The 24,032-nt window shown below is 41.0% G+C and overlaps 1 protein-coding gene across 2 annotated transcripts in view; it reads right to left on the bottom strand.

Annotated features, from left to right (window-relative positions):
• LOC103023125 (midnolin) overlaps window positions 1-22,616 on the bottom strand; it is a 31,404-nt gene extending 8,788 nt beyond the window's left edge. Inside the window, exons 1-5 of one of the 2 annotated variants that reach the window (XM_022678920.2) lie at window positions 21,960-22,616; window positions 18,508-18,595; window positions 17,632-17,694; window positions 1,193-1,471; window positions 1,115-1,156 (exon numbers count right to left, since the gene is read on the bottom strand). In XM_022678920.2, coding sequence (XP_022534641.2) covers window positions 1,115-1,156; window positions 1,193-1,471; window positions 17,632-17,694; window positions 18,508-18,595; window positions 21,960-22,180 — 693 coding nt within the window. In that variant the 5' untranslated portion in view covers window positions 22,181-22,616. Of the gene's footprint in view, window positions 1-1,114; window positions 1,472-17,631; window positions 17,695-18,507; window positions 18,596-21,959 lie in introns of both variants that reach the window. The other variant, XM_022678919.2, reaches the window with a different exon arrangement.
• Window positions 22,617-24,032: the final 1,416 nt, after the last annotated feature.

Below are 24,032 nucleotides of genomic sequence, written 5' to 3'. Positions count from 1 at the left end.
GCATTCTAATTGAATATTGCTTAAATAATGCCTGGAAATGCCTAAATAAGACTGGAAAATGTCTGGAAGCTAAAGAATAATTCATACTAGTTCAAAATATAAGTAATATAAAGTAATGCCTGAAAATGGCTGTATAGTATTATAAAAATGTCTGGGAGTTATGGAATAAGTCACACTAGGTACTAAATAAGGCAAAGCAGTTACTGGATAATTCATTTTAGCTGACTTATGTCTTATGGAATAATGCATATTTGTTGAGTATTGCTTAATAAATGCCTGTAAATGTCAAAATAATGCTGTAAAATGTATTGCAGTTACAGAATCATTTATACTAGCTCTTGCCAAAATATTGCCTAAATAATGTGTGACAATGGCTGGATAATACAAAAAAATGGCTGGAAGTTATGGAATAAGTCATACTAGGTACTAAATAAGGCAAAGCAGTTACAGAATAATTCATAATATATTTAGTGTAATAATTAAGCCATAATACACTCGAGGTTCGTGCTTTGACATGTATTATTGGCACTGCTGTGCCGTAAATCATCAAAGCAGTGCTAATATTACATGTTATAGCACGATTGTATTATTGCTTAATTATACAACAGTATATAAAAGATATTAAGTTAAAAAAGACAAGAAAATAAATAGTTCCATTGCTGCTCTATTTGGTTTGTAAGCGCTGCATCATTGCTTGGTTACCTGCATTTGGTGGAGTAATACATGTAGAGCTTCGGCTACAGTGCATTACCGGCTGATAACGGCACTCATAGAATGCTTCTCAGTCAATCACATTGCAGGATTGGAACTAACTGTGCTATAATACTAATTAATGTCTGGCAGGTACATTATAATTCATATTAGTTACTCAATTGTGTCTAGTAGTTGCATAAAAAATCATACTAATTACTGATTAATGCTATGCAGTTATGGAATATTTTTTATTAGATAAATAATGCCTAAACAATGCCTGGATAATGCAGTTATGGAATAACTCAGACTAGTTGCTGCAAAATAAAGTTTTTTGAGTTTTTGAGTTAATTATGATATTCTACACACTCAACACCACCCCCTACTAAACACTACTAGCCCCCAGTCCTCCAGCTTGTGTTACCTGTGGGCAGGGTGTGGACTGTCCGGGCGCAGGGCTGCAAGCCCCTGCAGTTGAATGAAGCTGAGGGGCGGAGCCTGCAGGAACGGTGGGGCTGGAGGGGGGTGAGAAGCGGGCGGGGTGGGCGTTGTGTCCAGGTGATGCCCTCGGGTTGCTGTGTGCAGTGGGCGGGGTATGGATGTGCCTGGCTCCGCCCCCGCAGTGCTCCGTAGGCATCCTGGCCGTGCCTGAAGGACTTCTGGCTGCAGACTGCTGAACACCTGAGTTCTGCGCAGCCAGCTGCAGCTGCACGAACATCATGTGGTCGCCCACGCGCAGGGCGAGGGTCAGCGGAGAGCGGCCCGAGAGGAAGTCGCCGACCTGGGAACAGGAAGAGGAACGAGAGAGGAACATGAGGGCCACTTCTCTACGATTGTGACACAAGTTAGGAAACTTCCACAGTGCTGCTCACTTCCCATTCAAACAGTCTCTGTGAATGAAACAGCTGAGGAGAAGTGCGGCTGCAGAGACCGGGACGGTTAGACCACAGATTTCGGTGTGTGGGCTGTGTGGGGTTCAGGGATGAAACTGGAAATGCTGTGCTATGAGGAAGCCTAATCAAATCCTAACTTAGCCCATACTGTTGAAAAAAAAAAACAGGCTGTAAAGTGTTTTTTAGGGATGTTAATGTTAGATATTAAGAGGTTTGTGATGTCATTTGCAAGTAATGAAATTAGATTTGCATGTCTGGACATCACAAACGTACCTGTGTGGTTAATGTGGAAATAAGGTTAAAATCAGTAGCTAACCTTTGCTGCTTTATTTAGATCCCTGCACTTCCCTCAATTATAAGTATTTGAATCTGAAATCTGTATAATCAAATTACTTTTTTCCTGGACTTATTTACAGGAATGGCTTAAATAAAAAAAAAATGAATTTCAACAATACTTTTTTTGTGTGTTTTAAACTTGAAAAAGAAAAAAAAAACATTAAATTTACCTATTTAAGACTTTTATATTTATTTTTTAATTCAGATATATTTTTTTCAGATAAAAAAAAATGATTTGAGAGGTGAAACAATTTATGGATCTTAATTTTTTTGTATTTTTCCCTTTAATATCTAGTTTCACCACAACAAAGGCATTGTAAATATTTAAATTTCAAAGGAAACAACATCCTTAATTTTGTCTAATTATATAAACATGCAGATTTAAATTAGTTGTGTCAGTTTTTGAGGTCCACAATTCCAAAATGTTCAGATTGAGATGCATCTATATTAATATGATAGTGATTACATTTCAAACCACCTCGAAACATGGTTTAGATATGGTTTGCAAAAATCACATTTTATGTGGATTATTGCTGTCCAAACTATCAAAAATTGATCTGATTCAATCTAGACACAGCTAAAACATGTAGTATTTCTGCGGGTGGTCTGAACATGGTCCAAGTAAAGCCACTGATCAGGCTCTAAAAGAGGTTCCAGAGAGTGAAGTGGAGCAGAAACTTTGGCCCCCATATGGACCAATCAAATGTAACTTTTTTTTTTTTTAAACATACCATGCGGACCACTGACTCAACGCTACCCCGAAACTCCATGTACTAAAGTTCACCTTCAAGCCTCCACAATCCACCTCCCCTTTCTAATAAAACCGCTCAGTCCCCAGCCCAGCATTCTCGCTCGATGACAAACACGAACCCGCCGCATCAAGACGAAACCCTCCCTCTAAAGGCCACCCATCTCCAGCACTCCTACCCCGCTCGGCCCTAGGAGGCCCCGGGCCCCTGGAGGAGAGGATGACTGCTCGAACGGCTGCCCACAGAGGGAAGCCCGGCCAGCTTTGAAGTGAATGAATCACAAACCACTGCAGTGATGTCAGCGCTGGCTCACTGACGCTCATAAAGAGGCCTGCTTCTCTTTCACAGCTAACCACGGCACGCAACGCTGGAACACCGAGAGCGCCGAGAACGCCGCCAGCACGTGCTCCGCTAATGAGCCAGGCTGAGCAGCGCACTCTCTACACTGCAGTAAGAAGAAGGAGAAGCACTTCAGCTCTGAAGACTTTCAAACGGCCGCCCTGTCTGAGAGCTAATTAGCTCCACTGTAGAATGAGTTCACTGTTAATACTACAACAATGGAAGAGGGAGGAGGGGGGTGATATGAGTGAATCAGTGATTCATGATTCATTGAGAAGAATCTGTGTGAAATGCATATATTTTAAATAGTTAGAATACATTATAGCAAAGGGCAATAATATTAAATGAAGCACGGCATAGAATGTAATATAATAAAAGACTAAATGGACAGTGATTGTACAGTTACGAATAAACAAATCAGAGTATATCATTCTGCTGATTTCCCTTCCCACAATTTGCAGCATATGTTAAAAATGGTTGTTGCTATATTTAATAAAATATTTACTAGTATTTACAGTGAAATCAGTCAACATCAAGTACTGTCTTCAAATAGCTGTTACTTCTCCAACAGTTTTCATGATCAGAACATGAATCATTCCTACTCAGGAGATACATGTCCATCTTTATCTGGAATGGTGTTTGAATGGAAGTGTCCATGAACCATTAACCAAAGTTCGTTTCATTCATTCTCTACAGCTAATATTTTTCAAGTTGGAAGCAATAACTTTAGCATACAGCATAAAACTACACTATTTCATCTACAATCATGCCAAACACTCAAAAAAACCCTTTGTATAGTAAGTGGCTTAAATACTACCATAGAAAGTGAAAAGTGTCTACTAAATTTTACCTACAGGTCACATTTTTCAAACCACAAACAACTTGGTACAAGTCTGAGAAAAAACTGCAAATTCTATGCTTAATATCACAGCAAGCACTTAGAAAGCAACACCATAAAAAAACACCAGAGATATCACAGTAGCCAACGACTAACACCAAACAACTGCCTAGCACCACCACAGCAACCACCTGGCAAGTAAGACCAAAGCCTCACCAACCCCCTGCAACACCTTAGAAATCACCTTAGAACTCTAAAAATCCTTACTAACCGCACAGTACATCATCATGTGTCCATAAGTAATCTGTCTAATAGCAATAAATCAAACAATCCACATAGTTGCTACATCTAATCAACCAATCCAAAGTGTATTTACTGTAATAATCATAGTTCTGAATTGATTTAAAACAGCACAACAAAAATAAGCTGCCAAAATCTGCACAGACCACATCATACACTCTCCCAACTTGTGATAGAAATTTAATCACAATGAAGCCAAAATCAACTAGTAAAAATAACGTAGGTCTAGACCTGGTCTAGTCTAGCTGTTGTAAACTAAACTTGTAGATGTATAGTGTGGGTTCATTAATAAAGCTCCATCTGAACTAGACGCACCACTGATACAGTAAATGAATGTGCAATAATTACATTTATATGCTTCCCTTTACTTCTGAAACCAAAACCACACCCTTTACAGTGGACTCTAGATCAATCTGTAGGGAACTGGGCTTTACAGTATAAGGAAATCATGTGGGAGGACCTGAAATTAAAGGTACAACCCATGTTTTTATTTTTTATTTTTTGTTCTACATGTGAATAAGAAAAACAGTGAAGAGAGGAAGGAGTTCAACACGCTCTGAGCTTCTTTTGTTTCATTGTTTTTTTTTTTCTTTCTTTTTTGCACTGTGACGCAAAAGCAGCACACTCCCGGCACTTCAGTAGAATCAACCACACGGCGAAAAACACACACTCTCTAAAACCCAAAGAAGCTGAAAGTTATTTCAATATTCGGGAACCCCAAGCGTAAAGGTTACCCGCATGTAGGTGTGTGAGCGCACAAGTGTGTGTATCTATAATGTGCGCTTTGTGAGCGCGTGGGCAGATGGCCTTAAGTTTGATTGATGGCTCTCATCTCTCTGCTAGGTGTCAGTCATGGTTGCAGGCGGAGCATGACACCCGAGGAGACTGGGAAATGTGAGGTAACCTTTTCACCAGGCAGTTTTCTCAGCCTTTCCCACCCACTGCCTACTGAGCTCTGCCCAGTCACACTCAACACTACCGAACAATAGAAACTTAGAGAAACTCGGCACTAAACAGACGCATTCTCAGAAATGCAACCCTGAGGAAAACTGTCCCTCCACCCTTTAAAGACTAAAGATTTACAGCTTCTCTTTAACCGCACTGTTTAAAGGCAATTATGCAATTGCATAATGGCTTACATATTTAGGTAACATAACAAATTATATTTACATCTGACTGACAATCTGCATCAGTAGGTTTGAGTCTGTATTTCTAAACTCTTCCATCAGTGTTTAATATAAAAAACACTGGATTTAGGATACAACCCCATGTTTGCTTATTGCTACTTGTGGGAAATATACTCACAACAGCTTATTTTGAGTTTTTAGAAATTCATAAGCTTTATGTCCAACAAGTAGCCATAGGTTTATGTACTATATGGCTGCTTATGGTTACTTCTGGGACATGAACCCAAAACTGCTTATGACTGTTCTGGGAAATACACCCATGGCTGCTTTTGGGATAAAACCTATGGCCTCTTATTGGACATAAAAACTTTTGGGACAGTAGCCCATGGTTGAATATAGCTGCATTTGGGATAATCAACCCATGACCTCTTATTGGACAAAAACTTCTGGGACATAAACCCATGGTTGCATGTAGCTGCTTATGGTTACTAACTGGACATAAACCCATGGATGCTTTTGGGATGTAAACCTATGTCTTTTTATGTCTGCTTTGGGATGTAAATCAATGGGTGTTTATGGATGTAAACCAATGCTTGCTTATGGAACATGCAACTAATACATTCCTGCTAATCTGGTCCAGATGGTTGCACCGTTTCTGGGATATAAACCCAATGCTGCTTATGGCTGCTTTTGGAACATAATCCCAATAGGTTTTTGCTTATCTGGTCCAGGTGGCTAGATTGCATTAGGGACATTAACCTATGGCTGCTTACAGCTGCTTCTAAAAACTTAAACCCATGCCAGCATATTGCAGCTTTTAGAACATATACCCATAGCTGTGTATGGCTGCTCTTGCTATGTAAACACATAGCTGCTAATAGCATCTTCCTGTATGCATCCTGTACTTGGGACAAATACCCATTGCTGAATAGTTGCTTTTGGGGCATAAACCCAATGTGTTCTTGCTTCTCTGCTCCAGATGGCTAGTAACGGCTGTTCTGATTCTAGGATATAAATCAGACCTCTGAGACATGAACGCATGTCTGCTTAGAAGTGCTTTTGGGACATAAACCCATGTAGATTTCCACAAGAGGGCCAGAGGGAGAGATATAAAACTGAAGAAAATGCAGGTTACAGGCCCTTTAACATAAAAGGAAACATATGTACTGCAAGCTCCAGAACAGGCACAGGAGGGGCGCTTGCTCATCTGCACCAGACTCACAGTTTTGAGTGGAAGAAGTGCATGCTGGGTAGTGCAGGCTTCTTTTTAAGGAGTGAATGGAACAAGAGGCAGGTTGGTACGCAGATCACACAGCACGATAGAAGCAGATGAAGGCGAAGGAAAACACTCTTGTGTGGGTGTGTGCATATGCATATGTGTGCATGTGAAAGCAGAGGGGGGAGGAGGTGGGGTGGAGGAGGATGGGGGGGGGGGGTGGTAGTTGGGGGTGTAACTTTAAGAAACCCGAGGCTCAGAAATGGTTTGCAGGCATCCCTCCCTTACCGGCTGCTTTTTAAAGAAATGAAGGAGGGGGTAGGGAGGGATGAGGGGGTTAAGATGAGAGAGAAATACCACCGAGATGAGACGATGAGGTGGAGCTCAGAGCTCGGAGTGTTTTCAGCAGATGGAGCGGAGTCTCTTTGTTTGATGCGTTCAGTCTAAAGTACATCAAACAGCTAAAAACACTGGTAAAAGCAAACGTGTACCGTATGCAGAATTTTAACTGTGTGTTTATGGCTATTTTATAGAAGACAGCATGTCAAACAGTGTCAGAAACCACATAAAACTCATCTATTAGAGATTACCCAACAACTCAACACAGTTTAAGGTTTGTGATGATTTAGGCATGCAATTAGCACAATGCTAATTAGTAATTAGTTAAAATCCACATTTATTTTTGCTGTAAGTGTCTGAGACCATAGTCTAGTAGAGATTACCCAACAACTGAGCCCGATTTTTCGTGACGATTCATGTACACAGTTAGTACAATGTTATTTATTAATTAGTTACATCCATAGATGTTTGTCTAAGACTGGTGGAGTAGAACATGCCAATATTCCACCAAGTATTGATTTCTGAACTTTTAAAACTTGCTTTAGTTGAGTGTATTAGAGTTTACTTGACAATTAAACACAGTTTTAAGATAAACGTTTGATAATTTAGGCACGTAGTTAGCGCAATGCTAAACGGTAATAAGATAACATCCACTCTTTATTGCTTTTTTTTCCAGATACCAGTGGGCCATTGTCAGAACCAAATAAATGAGTCCATTAGAGATTATGTAATAACTCAACCCAGTTTAAGACACAGTTATCACAATGCTAATTATTTGATGTCTACGTTTTTCTCTATTAATTAAGAACAGGGGGCCAAACTGTGTTATAGACCACATAACCCAGTCTACGAGAGGGTACTTAACAAGTAGCAAGTGTGACGGTTTAGGTGTGTAGTTAGCATAATGCTAATCAGTTATTTGTTATCATCCAAACTTCTTTGTCTAGTTTATAGATAACAGCACGTCAAACAGTGTCAGTGTCAGGGATTACTTAGCAGATCAACAGAGTTTAAGGCAAGTTTATGATTATTTAGGCATGCAGTTATTACAAAGCTAATTAGTGAATAGTTAACATCCAACTTTGTCTGTTGTATAGACAGTGTGTCAAGCCGTGTCAGAAACTACAAAGAGAGTCTATTAAAGATTAAATAACTCTGCTCAGCTTAAGGAAAGCAGTTAGCAGAATGCTAATTCGTCATTTGTTAATGTATTAGTTAACATGCACCCTTTTCTGATTTACTGATAACAATCTGTCAGAAAAAGTGTCAGAAACCACATAAGCAATTCTATTAAAGAGATTATTTAACAACTTGACTCAGTTTAAGGCATGTTTGTAATAATTTAAGCGTGTAGTTAGCACCATGCTAATTAGTAAGCTTCTGTTAGTTATTAGCTAGCAGGGGGGCTTTAAACATCTCTGACCCATGCCTGCCATTTAGCATAGTGCAAATAGGTTCATGTCCTCATTTATATTTTCTTCAAAGAGTCTTAATCTATTGGTAATACTTCTCAACAGAATTAAACAAGCTGTTTTTAGGTGTGCACAGTTGCACATATATGTCAGCAATGGGTGCACCTTGTAAAAAAGCTGAATGCTGCATTTGTTAAAAAAGGGTGTCCACAAACATTTAAGCACCTCCCACCATTTAACCAACACTTTAACTTCTGTCCAAAACAATAGGATTTATTTTTGTGGACATATTTGCAGAAAGTAGATTGGTGACAGTCTAGTGTTTATAGGCTAGCAATATTAGCCTAGCATTTCCTATTCTAAACTAAAAGAAGCACACATTTGCTGACTTGTCCCAACGACTGCAATCAAAGTAATCAAAAAAATCATGTTTATTTCTAAAGCTTAAAAAAACAGAACACTGTTATTTAGCTTATTAGCCTATTAGCATTTTAGCCTATTTTTGTCAATGGGAACCTTCTAAAAAAGACCCAAACACAAGCCTCAAAGCAGGACAAAGAACCTCCCTCCGTAATTGTGTCATTACATAATTGTGTCATCACGTCGTATCAGCATCTTATTATAGCATAAGAGGAGAGTCTGGCGGTCAGTGCAGAGTGTTTGATTAGCCTCGTGAACACGGCTTGACCCCAGCAGCACAGGAGGGGGAGAAAAAAAAAAAAAAAAACACACACAAAAAGAAAACCCTCCCTCAGCGTCCGGATGCTAGCCAGCTCCCAGCTCTGTGCAGCGTGGGGAATCATTAACCAGGGCTTGTCGTGAGCTCCAGGCACGGCAGCGGCGAGCTATAAGCCCTCCAAAGCATTAGCTCACAGACGCGTCCAGCTTTAATCAGGGTAATTATTATGGGGGCTGGATCCCACCGCCAAGCTCAAAGAGCTGTGTGTGGACCTGGGGGTGAACAGAGAATAGAGAGATCTCTCAGCAGTCCACCCCCCATTCCTCTCTCTCCCTCTCTCTCTCTTGCGCTCTCTCTCCATCTCTCTCGGTGTATGGAAAAGCCCAGTCACGATGCCGACCACTTCAAGCACAAAAGCGAGTGGTGAATGAAAGCCGAAAGTGATCACGACTCCAATGGCAGTCCGTCTATTTACACTGCACCAATTTGCACGCCAGTCAACAAACTGCAACCTGACCCCCTACAGGGAAAGAAAAAACCCTCATTATACCTCTACACACTCACTCAACTACAGCTACACACACACATACACTTGTTTGTGTATGTCATAGTAAGCGACAAAAGGACTAGAAACACCAGAAAATTCTAACAGCTCTCTTCAAACCAAGAAAACCTATGTCCATGCTCCTCAGAGCAATAGATCCAGCACAAGACCAACAAACCTAACACTAGTGTTTTTCAGATCAAACACAAAGTCACCGCCATTAAAACAACCACCAAAAGGACCAACATAGTAAGAATACAATAAAAATAAAATACAAAAAAGAGGTATTTAGAACACTGACCCTAAACTTGGTGACATGCAGACCAGCAAAATCCAATGCCAGTTCTCCTCAGACCAGCAAAAACTCAAATCCAGTTCTCCCCAGACCAACAAAACCCAATGCCAGTGCCCCTCAGACCAGCAAAACCCAAATCCAGTTCTCCCCAGACCAACAAAACCAAATGCCAGTGCTCCTCAAACCAGCAAAACCCAAATCCAGTTCTCTCCAGACCAAAAAAAACTCAAAGCCAATGCTCTCCAGACTAGCAAAACCCAATAACAATGCTCTCCAGACCAGCAAAACCCAATGCCAATGCTCTCCAGACCAGCAAATCCCAATGCCAATGCTCTCCAAACCAGCAAAACCCAATGCCAATGCTCTCCAGACCAGCAAAACCCAATGCCAGTGCTCCTCAGACCAGCAAAACCCAATGCCAGTCCTCCCCAAACCAGTAAAATCCAAATACAGTTTTCCCCAAACCAGCAAAATCCAATGCATGTGCTACAGTGTGTGGATATTCTAAATCATATTATTTATTACAATCATTTTTTTGACAATATAATGTATACAAGAACAGTTATTGTGGCAGGCCTTACTACAGTGATCCATTCAAACATGATTTAATTACACTATTGATATCCACAATATGGTCAGAAAAGTATTTCTATTAAGAATAACAGAATTTATTACAATACAAACAAATAGTCATATTGCTCACCCTAAGGCATATATACTCTACAGCTACAACACTACAGCTACAGGGCATTGAACCATCAGATGTTATAAACCTGTACAAACACATCAATCACCTCACTGGTTTTCTCTACATATCAAAACATGAACACGAAGATGCACAAAGGTCTATCTATAGTAGATAACAGCAATATCAGGTCTCCATTATTAAGGTCCACCCAAGACAAGAGAGAGAGAGGACAGAGCCTCCACCCGGCTGCTCCTCCATTGATCCTGAGACCACACAGATGGCCTTCAATTCTCCCTGCCTGCACAGTGCTATTAAGAGCCAATGATTTCCAATTATAGCCAACCAAGACTGCAGATTACCCCACCAGAGACAGAGAGGAGAATAAGGGATTGAGATAAAGTCTCCTTACTGCTGATGCTGGAGAGAATACCCAACAATAGGCAATAAACAGGATGGTGTTCGACAGAACAGCTGTGGTAGATTTGCACTAGAAGAGCAATAAGGGCCAGTGACAACACAAGGTCAGTGATGGTATGACCAGAAAACTCAGCAACATTGCTGATAAGACCATCAAACCTTACATTTGGGTTTTGCAGACCAACAACCTCAATGATAGGGATTCTTACACCAACAAAGCCATTGCCGATGCTCTTCAGACCAGCATATTTATCAACATGAGGGATTTTTCAGACCAAACTCACAAACCTTTTGCTGTTAAAATCACCAACAAAGGAACCAATGATGAAAATACAATGGAATTCAGAGCAACAATCAAAATTTTTGTGTAATGCAGACAAATAAAACCCAATGCCAGTGCTCCTTATACCAACAAACCGAATGCCAATGCTCCTCAGACCAACAAACCCAACACCAGTGCACCTTAAACCAACAAACCCAACACCAGTGCACCTCAAACCAACAAACCCAACACCAGTGCACCTTAAACCAACAAACCCAACACCAGTGCACCTCAAACCAACAAACCCAATGCCAGTGCTCCTCAAACCAACAAACCCAACACCAGTGCACCTTAAACCAACAAACCCAATGCCAGTGCTCCTCAAACCTGCCTACACTTTTTAGACCAATGTCAGTGGTCTTCAGACCAGCAAATTTAATTCCAGTCAGCCCAACAAACCCAATGGCAGTGCTCTTGAAACTAACAAACACTAGAGCTATTCAGACCAAAAACACAGCGTCATTGCTGCTAAAACCACCAACAAAAAGGCCTAATTATTATAAACAGCTATACTATTCAAAAGGAACAACCCTAACCATAGTTTTGCTCAGACCAACAAAGCCATTGGCAATCCAACACCAGTCAGACCAACAATCTCAACACTAGTGCTATTCAAACCTACACAGTGTCAGTGTTGTTGAAACCTCCACCAACAGGACAGATGATCAAGAAACAATGCTACTGAGTGAATCATCATAACACTAGGATTAGGTTTGTTCAGATGGCCAGCGAACCCAACAACACAACTACCACTGGATGGGGTTATCCTTTGTTCCAGAATTAGAACATGGAGATTTTAAGGCATTCTGACATCATAACACACACATATATATATATGAACACTACTATAACTACGACTCAAGACTGGGTAACAATAACAACCTTTAACAGCCATATGAGGCCATGCATATTGTGTTGTGGAGAAGAACAGTATAGGAACAGTGATCACCACAATGTGCCACATGATTAGCAAAGAATCCATTCAGTCTTGTCCTGATGTGTGTGTGTGTGTTAGTTGCTGTGATCAAATTATCCTTGTACTCTCCTGACATTACCTCAGCAGCAATATGCTCGTTTTATCCGCTTAGAAAATAGTCTGTTACATCTGTTCCTCCATATGGAGATCAATATGTGTAAACCTACACACACGTGCACACACACACCGATATAGACACACACACATTCAATAGGGTATTCCTGCATACGAAGCGTAAGGATACAAATCACACTTCCACAATAGCACTATTCTAGGCACAGGGAGGTGAATGGAAGATGTGTGTGTGTGTGTGTGTGTGTGTGAGTGTTTGTGTGTGTAAAACTGTGTGGGGGCTGTGCCAGTGATCGAGGCACCAAAAAAAAAGCCCAATAGTCAAAGCTCAATCACCATCCATCCCTGTTAAACAAGCAGGCCCTTGTAAGAGGGCTGCAGATTATTCCGCTCATCTCTTCATTTCATCAGCAAAGCGCCGGCTCGATATTTCCGGAAATCTTTTTAGACACTCCACACTCCCCATTGTTCCCATTGCAGCCGTTCAGCTTTTGTAAATCAATTAGATTCTCCTCCTGAATTAGTCTATCAGGAATGGAGAAAAGGGGAGACTAAAGGAGAAAGAGAGAGAGAGAGAGAGAGAACGAGAGAAAGAGAGAGAGAAGGCGAGAGAAGGGGCAGGAGTTGTGCTGTCCATTCTCTACATACACAGTGCAGTACTGTTCAAATCACAGGCCCATATATACACAATATGAAGCATATAAAGTATATAATATATATTCGTAGTAAAGTAAAGCATCAGGCTATTGGTATATTGACCTAAGGAGGATAGTAGAATATTTAAACAAAAAACAATAAAATAAAATGTAATATAGTGCTTTTTTGTGAAGTGTTGCATGATCAACTGCTTCTTTGTGGTGTGTTGTGCAAATGGCTCTTCATTTTGTTTGTTAGGAAAGGGTATTGTTGCTGTTGTTTGATTGGCTGATCCTTTCGTGGTAGTGTTATTGTGGTCATGTGACTGGCTGATCCTTTTGTAAAGAGTGTTTCTGCTGTTGTGGAACTGGCTGATCCTTTTGTTGAGAGTTGCTTCTGCTGTTGTGTGACTGGCTGATCCTTTTCTGGAGTGTTGCCTCTGCTGTTGTGTTACTGGCTGATCCTTTCATTGTGTTAGTGGCTGATCCTTTTGTTAAAAAAGTTGATTCTGCTGTTGTGTTACAAGCGGATCCTTTTGTTGAGAGTTGCTACTGCTGTTGTGTTACTGGCTGATCCTTTTGTGAAAAATCGCTTCTGCTGTTGTGTTACTGGCTGATCCTTTTGTGGAGAATTGCTTCTGCTGTTGTGTTATGGCTGATCCTTTTGTGGAGAATTGCTTCTGCTGTAGTGTTACGGCTGATTCTTTTGTTGAGAGTTGCTTCTGCTGTTGTGTGGCTGGCTGATCCTTTCGTGGAGTTGCTTCTGCTATTGTGCGACTGGCTGATTCTTTTGTGATGTAGCATTGTGTAACTAACTTTTTATATAAATATGTTGTGTGACTGGCGGAACCTTTTGTGCTGTCTTCTTATATGACTGCCATCCAAATGATGTGTTTATGTGCCCACTCTTTTCATGGTTTGATGTTGTATGTACATTCCGCCCTGCCCTGCCTTGCCCAGTTGAGTCTGGTATCGGGTCAAAGCTCATAACAAGACTTTCGGTTTCATGTGACTGAAACATTTACTTACGCATCATGTGCCCAACCTCACGCCATCTTTGTTTATCTATCTGTCTGTCTGTCTGTCCTGTTGTCTGCCAGTCAGGGCAATGCCATCTATATACATGTATGGGTATAAATACATATTCATAGACAGGCATATACATCTCTCTTCCTATCTGTCAGAAATTCTCTGCAAGCCTCACTGGCTGCCTGCCTGCCAATCTGTCTGCCTGCCTGCCTGCCAATCTGTCTGTCTGTCTGTCTGCCAGTCAGTCTGTCTCTTTGCTGATGCAGTCTCAGCCTCATGCTGCCTGCTTACGTCTTTCTCTCTCTCTCTCCGTCACAAGGCAGCGCAGAGCAAACAGCCCGGCCACACTCTGACAAAAAAGGCACAGCTTCCTGAACTCCCCACCCCCACACTAACCCACACACACTCACACACAGACATATATATATACACACACACACACACACACTTTTGCACGCACTATAATAAGGTAAAAACAGGAAGACACCTTTTCTCACAGACATAGGTATGCACAAGTGGTTTCTAACACACATGCATTAGTCTCTTTGAATGTGTGTGTGTGTGTGTGTGTGTGTGTATTTGTGTGTGCGTTTGTGTGCGTGTACACGTGAACGCACTACAGCTCCTACAGTACAAGGCAGGATTTCCAGGTTAAAAATATCTGCTGCTGAGGAGCCTCTCCTGAGCACTTCACCTGAGAACTCAAACCACATCTGTTAACTGACAACCGCTGTAGACGCACATGCACACGCACAAACACACACACACACACACACACACACTCAATAAACTGAATGCCAAGGTTCACCAACATTGCTTGTACCAGCACAACAGCATTGTTTTCTATACTTTCTATACAGGTAGCTGAATTAAAAACAATTAAAAACACACTAAACTCATTCCACAGCACAGTCTAGCCATAACACAGCACAGGAAACTGAACCCCAGTCTTCCACCTGATATGATACATTGTTGCTGGCATGTAGTAGTGTTATCCACTGCACCACACAACAACCACAAAGTGTTTGTTATGCATTGTGGGGGAGGGGGTCAAAATGCTAGTGGAGATCTGCGCAAGTGCAGTATCCAGAACAAGCCAATAAATCTGATTCTTGTGCATTACTGAGCCAAACACTAGTTAAACACCTCACTTTTGCCATGTCCCACTCAAGCTAAACAATGCTGCACTGGCTTTACACAGACAATTCTAGCCAGATGCAGTTATTCACACTAGTCACATTAGTCACAATGCCTTATATTGTGCATTTCTGAAGAATACGTGCTACTATTTGGAAATGGAATGCCCTCATCCATCTGGCGCCATACTATCAGACCACATACAAACTCCTCACTCACACTGACAAGATAACACCACACAGCTTGCCGGTTTGGGTGTTGCCAAGCAGTCCCCTGAGGAAACACTACCTTGTTTTTTTGTTCACAATGTACACACTGCTATCATGAGACCTTTGGCATGTTCTGTTAGCCTAGCATCTCCTGTTCCTAACCCAGAAAGCACATGTCAGATATCCAACATGTCTTAACTGATCAACTTTATATACAGCTCTGGAAAACATTAAGAGACCACTTCAGTTTCTGAATTTTGCTATTTATAGGTATATGTTTGAGTAACATTGAACATTGTTGTTTCATTCTATAAACTACAGACAATATTTCTACCAAATTCCAAATCAAAATAGTAATTTAGAGCATTTATTCACAGAAAATGAGAAATAGCCAAAAGAGTTTACAAATCATCTTTTGGTGGAGTAACCCTGGTTTTTAATCACAGTTTTTTATGTATCTTGGCATGTTCTCCTTCACCAGGCTTACACACTACTTTTGGATAACTTTATGCCTTTACTCCTGGTGCAAAAATTCAAGCACTTCAGCTTGGTTTGATGGCTTGTGATCATCCTCTTGAGTATATTCCAGAGGTTTTCAATTTGGTAAAACTCAAAAGAAACTCATTAATTTAAAAGCGGTCTCTTATTTTTTTCCAGAGCTGAATATCTTTTTTTATTTGAACGTGTTAATTTGACTTTTTGTTTTTTAATTACCCAATCAAAAAAGAAACTGGGTCCAGTGCCAACAGAAAAGTTCAGAGGGTTCAGTTGCACAACGGAAGAGACCAAAACACAGCAGATAAAAACATGCCTGGGGAGTGTTTTTGTTAGGTATGCTGGGTGTGTGTGTGTGTGTGTTTGTGTTTGAGTATGTGTGAGAGAAAGAGAAGTGAGAAGACTGTGAGAGGAAGAGAGAAATAGAGCGAGCCAAAGGACGGAGGGGGCGAGAATAGATATAATAAGAAATCTTAGTGAGTCGTTTCTTGGAAATCTTTTCTTATCAACCTGACTTTCACACCCTTCACACACACACACACAGAAAGATGTGGGATAAGGCAAAGCTGACTTCATGATGAACGGAGAAAAAAAAGCAAGAAAAAAACAGAATGACGCGCAACCATAATATGTACAGGGTGGAGTCTGTCTGGGCTTGCATGGTGTGCACTCACACACACACACACTCAGATTTAAATGGGCAGACTGCCATATCTACAGCAACATGACTCACCCATCCTGTGTGATTTGCTTACATGGAAATGCAGTACTGCTTCTGACACACAGACACAAGTACATTCATAAAAAGCATAATCCCTTAGAAGAAGAAGAAGAAGAAGACCACACTTCAAAGCGTTACGCAGACAGTGGCGGTTCGGACGGGCTGGTGTGGTCAGAGTGTGTCTTCTAATGTATGTGTGAGTGTGTGAGTGTATTGGGGTGAGTAAGCAATAGCGGTAACAATGTATGTGTGGAAATATACTAAGATGCTGAAAGTCATGAGACAAAATGCGAAAATTCTCTCAAATGAAGTGCTATCTGTTGCTATAAGTTGTGAGGTGATATCTTGTGGGCGAGCTTGAACACTGGGCAACATGCTCATGGCCAGGCAACGTGAATTATTGAAGTGTCACGAGTTTAAGCAAGGCCTGACCTTGCGTTTCACACTGTTCAAGCACTGAACAGCCATTCTTTTTTTTCTACGGGAGGGCACAATTAGAAAACGTAATTGAGATTTTCTCAACTTTATGCAAATCAGATGAATAGTACATTTCATTTCTGAAGAGCAGGCACTTAAAACAATGCTTAAAGTGTATGTGTCATGCATTTAGCCGAAGACAGGCCATATAAGGCATTAAAACCACCCACAGTGGAAAGCATAGTGGGTGGTAATGATTGTGACCGGCAGCATCTGGTTAGAACTGTCTGTACAAAAAGACAAAAGTCTTAGTGAATGCAGGCCTTGCGGTCTTGTATGCATATCCCTCAGGTCAGTGCACCCTTTTTTAGCTTCCATGAGACATGGCAAAAGTCATGGGACGGGAAATTATACCAATTTCTGTCCCATAACATTTGGCACGTCAGTGTATAAGCATATTCACAGGCTTTATAGTGTGAGTCATACATTGTTGCGGTCACTCTAAACCTGTTACATGAAGTTGCATCACATTTATTTTATGCATCCTCCATTTCCTATAATGTTTACTTATGACAGTGACACCAGTGCAGAGTGTGTGTGTGGGTGTGTGTATGTATGTGTGTGTTTCAGTAAGAGCCAGCTGAGCTGGCGGAGAATGCCAGCTCATAACGTACATGAATGTTTTTCTTTGAATTGACACTCTCTCTGTCTGTCTGTGTCTGTCTGCCAGTCATGACTGGCTTCATTGTTTCTTACCTGAGTTTCGCTCAAACTCTCCAGGGCTTGCATGATGGACTGCTCTGGTCTGGACGCCTGCGACTAAAGTGAAAGGAAAAAAAACATTTAATTAAAAGTTAATACAGGGCAAATTAATACATAAACCCCAAAAACACACACACACACACACAAAAACAAACCTGGTTCACTCAAGCTAAACAAGGGTTATAGATAACATGCAGAGATATGGAGCTTATTATACATATATTACACAGTTTAAATGAGTAATTTCTAAAAAATCTAATTAATATAAAGTATAAATGACCCCATTTGCTAAGCTAATGCTGCAAATGCTAATATGATAAACAATGGATGTGGTTCATCATTAAACTTTAACAGACCTTGACTGGAAGATTTAAGTAAGTCACATTTACAGGAACAGGGATTACACCTAGTTTTGGACACCCCTTTTAATGCAAATGCACACAAAACATACACAGCTTTTCTAGTTCTTGTAGAAAAGTACTGCCACTAGAATATGACTCCCTGGAGTAGAGTATTCTCTGCATCCTGGATGTATTTTACAAGAATGGTAATCGTAGCCTAGTATATCCTACTCTAAATTATTGTAAATAAAATAGGGCCCTATGACTTCCGTAAAGCTAAGAACATGGACAAATATATATATATATAAATCAAGGAATTGAGGCTTAGTTGTACAAACAAAAAACAACTAAAATCAGAATTGGAGAAAAGCAAAAAAACAGAATTTGGGTCAAAATTGCTCATTTCACTTAATGGCTTAGCTTATTATGTAGTTGCAGTGAGTAGTGCTGAAAATAATAAACTAATAGGATCTTTGAGGCATTTTAAGGGTTAAAAATAAGTCTCGTTTCTTTCAGCACCATGTCTTACCATTAGTCCTGCTTCCACTGTCGGCACCAGAGTCAACTTGCTCCCGTCCGTAACCCCAAAATCCTGGAGTCTTCCTGAGCTCAGCCTCCTGCAGAACAAGAAGGACAGCCTTTAATGACAAACTGCTGACTTTCATTTGCTGCGCGAGGCATCCGGTCCGAAACAGACCGCAAAAGCACCTTTATAACACGGTCGTAAAACGCTGAGTGGGTTTCTCAGAACGCTCCTTCCTGTAACTTAAACCCATGAGACTTCTGTTATTACTGTTCAGTGACACAACAAAGACTACCCTGCACAGCCCAGGTCCAGGAACAGAAAGCAGTCCTAGAAGCAGAGCCCGGCTTACTACTATAGCAGAGACATTTCCTAAACAAACCTCCACTCTGCACTTCGCTCAGACTTCAGGCTTTCGCTGTGATTTCTTGTTGGATCCAGCTGCAATCCCACTCACTATGCTTACTCTACGTCTGGGAACGAGGCCCAGAGTTTATGATAGCAGTAGGAGGCTTTCACCACCTCTGTGCTGTATAAAAGTGTGTACAGAGGAGCTTTTACGTCACACGCGCTCTCTCCTGACACTGGAATTCTTCTGTATTTCATAATAGCGATGTCCACTTTAATGCTTTTAGGTCAGAGAACAGTTTAGAACAGTAGGGTCATTCAGTAGAGCGGAGTTTAATAGGCAATAGGTCATAAATTTATGATATATATATATATATATATATATATGTAGTCACACTGTAGTCACACTTTTCTGAACGTTGGAATGGACCATGGTACATAAAAGTAAAGAATTACTTCATTCAAGGTTCTTTAAACTTCAAAAAGGGTTTCAACACAAATATATGCTTATGTACAATTGCTTAGGCTATTAAATGAACCATGTAGTAAGTAGTCAACACTCTAGAGATTAGACTACAGCCATTCATAATATGCTCAGAAAAGTGATTAATCATCTCCAAACCTGTATTTGATTAACGATTTAAGATGAGAAAGCTGTGAAAGATGTGAACAGCGTAGATCCAATACCAAGATCTGGAAGAATGAGGATCCTCAAAGGAAAAGATTCCACAGGCTACTATGAAATGCCTGAATCCACTGCTAGGTGTAGAATCTGCATATTTTAGTGCCTTTTCAGGTTTAACACATCCACTTTAACAAGCATGGGCTGTTAATGAGCTAATTAGTAGGTTCAGGTGTGTTTGGAGAATGGAAAACACCAGAAAGTGCAGGGCAGTGGACCTCCAGTGTTAGGGTTAAGAAACACTGAGAAAAACAATTTATTCAAATCTTTAGACATGAAGAAACTGACAGAATGGAAAAAAGATCAAATCGATGCTTCTAAACTTTTCAAATTATGGTCTAATTGCTTGGAATACGTAAATAATGACACTGCATGCTTTTAATAAGGTTTCAATCTTTGCACACTCAAGAACTGAGCTCAAGTTGTTTCAGAGCACTACATGCATGCTATTCCAGCATCCTTGTAGAACTGTACCGGTAGTCTTTCAGCCTAAATAAGATCTTGAAAAATGAGGATCCTCCAAACAGACCTATTTTTGAGCGCAAACAGGAAGGAAACACTTGCTGTGAAAGATTCCATATGCTACTACGGAAAGCCTGAGACAATTGCTAAGAGTACAGTCACCACAGACAGCTTTGAAAGAAGAACAAGGGTTCTCAAGACATGATGATTGAAATCCTATGTCTCATTGTGGTCTAATTTTACTTGAGAAACATAACTGGACAATACTGCATGCTTTTAGGAAGAGAAACAAAAATGTTCTTGACCTTTTCAGACACAAGAACTGCACTCGAGTTGTTTTAGAGCACGACATGCGTGGTATTTAAGCACCATCATTAAGCTGCAGCCTTCCAGCCTGAAGAGAAGCTTGAAAAATGAGGATCCTTCTATATTCAAGAAGTAAAACACTTGCTGTGAGAGCTTACATTGGCTGCTATGGAAAGCCTTAGTCCACTGCCAAGTGTACAATCTTCACTCTCAGCCCTGGAAGAAGAACAAGGGTTCTCCAGACAAAGAATCTGATTGTCTTCCAAACAAAGCATTTGGATATCATCAAAAGTAGACCAATGAATCAAATATTGGTGCATTATGGTCCAAGTATTGTCTGATTTTGCATGAGAAACATAATTGTACGACACTGCATGCTTTTAATAAGTGAAACTATAAAGGTTCTAGTTCTTTGCAGACTCAAGAACTGAATCAGGTTTTAGAACTTTCAATTGCTTAAAATTCTCCAGATATTAAAATGTAAAATATTAAAAATAAAATATTTGACAAGACATTTTTCAGAGATTAAAATTTGAGAAAAGCTTAAGAAACATATCTGGACCACACTGCATGCTTTAAAGAAGTGAAACAACAAGGGTTCTTGGTAGTTGTTGATCTTTGCAGACCAAAGGCTGCACTCAAGTAGTAAGGCTGTAGTCGTTCAGTCTGAATAAGACATTGAACATTGAGGATCCTCTTATGTTCCAGAGGGAAACACTTGCTGTAAAAGCAGGAGCCCATGCAACCAAATATGACATGTTTCACAATGGTTTTCTAGACATTAGCATTTGAAAAAAGATTGAGAAACATATCTGAACTCTCTCCACACTGCACGCTTTTAAGAAGTGAAACAACAATGGTTCTTGGTCTTTGCAGACATTAAAATGCCATCAAAACTGAAACATGAACCACACTGCATGCTTTTAAGAAGTAAAACAACAAGGGCTACTGGTGTTTCTTGGTCTTTGCAGATATAAGAACTGCACTCAAGTAGTAAAGCTGTAGTCTACCAAGATATTGAAAGATTGAGGATTGTAAGATTTCCTCTTACGTTCCAGAAGAAAATACACTGTCCACAATGCACCAATGCTAAAACTCAGCTCTGGAAGAACAACAAGGGTTTTCCAGGCATAAAAAAATGCCATTATTTGCCAACCAGAGCATTTTCACTAAAAATGAGTGCATTATGGTCTGTTTTTCTTAAACAACATAACTGGAACAACTGTATGTAGTTGTCCAGTTTGGAATAGACATTTAAAATTGGGGATCCTCTTATGTTCCAGAGAGAAACACTTGCTGTAAAAGCCTGAGCCCATGCAAAAAATTTGTGGAATATTTGACAGGATTTTCCAGGCATTAGAATTTGAGAAAAAGCTTGAGAAACATATCTGGACCACATTGCATGCTTTTATGAAGTGAAACAACGAGAGTTCTTGTAGGTTATTGTTTTTTTAGCTTAGTTAACTAACAGAGCACGAGACAAATGGATGTTTAGATGCATGCAACTCAAAACTGATACAAAACTGAACTCTACTACTGGACTACTGAAGGGAGTTGGGTTATGATGCTTGCATTGATTGCACTGCTAGCTTTGGGGACGTGGCACACACACACTAAACCCCCTTAAACCCCCCCCCCCCCCCCCCCCCCAAAGACTCACGTGTCTCTGTGCAGGAGCGCGAGCTTGTCTCTGGGCACGCGGAGCTTCTGCGCGAGCCTCCTCTTCAGCCCTTCCACCGTCTCCTCGGGGGGCAGGGGGAGCTCGAAGCGGCTGCCCGTGGTGCTGTGGATGGACACGGTCATGTGGGGCTCGCTCCGGACGGCGAGCTCGGAGCACCGGGACCCGGCGGCGCAGCCTCGAGCCTCGGGGTGCTGGTCCATCCGACAGCCAGCGAGTGCGACCGGGGAGCGGGGCGAGAAGCTGCGGCGGGCCGGGAGGAGCGCTGGGTTGTAGCGGGAGTCCGCCTCAGCTGGGTTAATCTTCCCGGTGTGTTTTTTTGTTTTTCACGGCGCTGTTCTTCTGCTCAAGCCGAGAACACGTTAATCCTATAGGTCCATCATCCGTCTGAGATCACCACGTCCGTCCACAGGCTAACTAGTGGATTTTCCGTAAATTTAACGTGTTTTAACGCGTCAACACCGGCCAAACACGACAATTCACGCTACATAAAAGCAATATTTAATCGCTGCTGAGGCTAAAACCGAGTATCAAAGCCCAAAAAACGCTCACTAAAAGTCCTCAACAAGGCTTAAAAAAAAACAACATGCCCTATTCTTCTCCAGTGTCGACTCGAGCCCCACGCGTGCCGCGAGCTCCATTTGTTACCAGGCACCGCTGTGAATCCCGCCCACCGGCCACGACAGCCAATCAGAAGCGGTCTAAGAACTCGGGAACGCCCACATTCACCCAATCCACTCCGTTTACGCAACACCCACATTTACGATAAACCCCGCCCCTCTGCGCTGAACGAGCCAATCACGAAGCTCCTGCTCGCCTGCCCGCCCCTGTTCGCCTGTTCGTTATAGGGACCTGCTGCTCGGATCATTCATAACAACACAGTGGAAAGCTGTGGAAGAAACCACTTAAAAAATGATGAGTTTCTTTGATTTTACCAAATTGAAAACCTCTGGAATATAGTCAAGAGGAAGATGGATGATCACAACCATCAAATCAAGCTGAACTAAGCTATTTTTGCACCAGGAGTGGCATAATGTTATCCAAAAGCAGTGTGTAAGACTGGTGGAAGAGAAAATACCAAGATGCATGAAAACTGTGATTTAAAACACAGATGATTTCTGAACTCTTAAAACTTTATGAATACGAACTTGTTTTTTTGCGTTGTTTGAGGTCTGCAAGCTCTGCATCTTTTTTGTTATGTCAACTATTTCTTATTTTCTGCTAATAAATGCTATAAATGACAATATTTTTATTTGGAATTTGGAAGAAATGTTGTCCGTAGTTTATAGAGCAAAACAACAATGTTCAGTTTACTCAAACATAAACCTATAAATAGCAAAAGCAGAGAAACTGATTCAGAAACTGAAGTGGTCTTTAAAAAGTTTCCAGAGCTGTAGTTAGTTAACTAAAGTAGAGTAGAGACTGACAGTGTTGAGATTTTTTCAACTTTATGCACCTTTTTAGACCAATCACAGACATGAGGATCTGAGATCTGCAGCTTTAGCTCTGTGAATCTTCAATTACTACCATTCTTCGTTTACATCCCCTGTAGTGTGAACAGTTAGCTTGTGCTAAGCGGAAAAACACAAACAAGCTGGTACATGCTTAACTGCGATAAAAGCACAAAACTATTATTATTACATGTAATGTATTATGTATTATTATGTATTACATTACTTACATCACCTTCATTTGCTGATTTGCCATGGACCCAGTCTGACTTGCCACAGATTCTTCACTTAGACGAACAGATCTAGTAGGTGGGGCTCTAGTAGGGGTTGATGGGGGAGTGGTGGTGCCATAGTGGTTCTATGCAGGTTTCCTTATTGTGATGGGTTGGGTTGGGTAGTCGAGCTTAAAGCCACATCAGCTCGTCGGCTATTTCGTGGCAGGATAGGTACTGTTTATTCACAAGGTTCTACGATCTAAGCCATCGCAAGGCAGACAGACACAGACAGACACACAGACACATTCACTCACACACTCACACCTAAGGGGCAATTTCAACAAGTTCCAATTAGCCTGAACGTGCCGTCTTTGGACTGTGGGAGGAAA

The sequence above is a fragment of the Astyanax mexicanus genome, chromosome 4, assembly GCF_023375975.1.
Source record: "Astyanax mexicanus isolate ESR-SI-001 chromosome 4, AstMex3_surface, whole genome shotgun sequence".
Classification (NCBI taxonomy): domain Eukaryota; kingdom Metazoa; phylum Chordata; class Actinopteri; order Characiformes; family Acestrorhamphidae; genus Astyanax; species Astyanax mexicanus.
The sequence above is the reverse complement of the archived record's forward strand: the minus strand, read 5'-3'. Positions and strand labels throughout refer to the sequence as shown.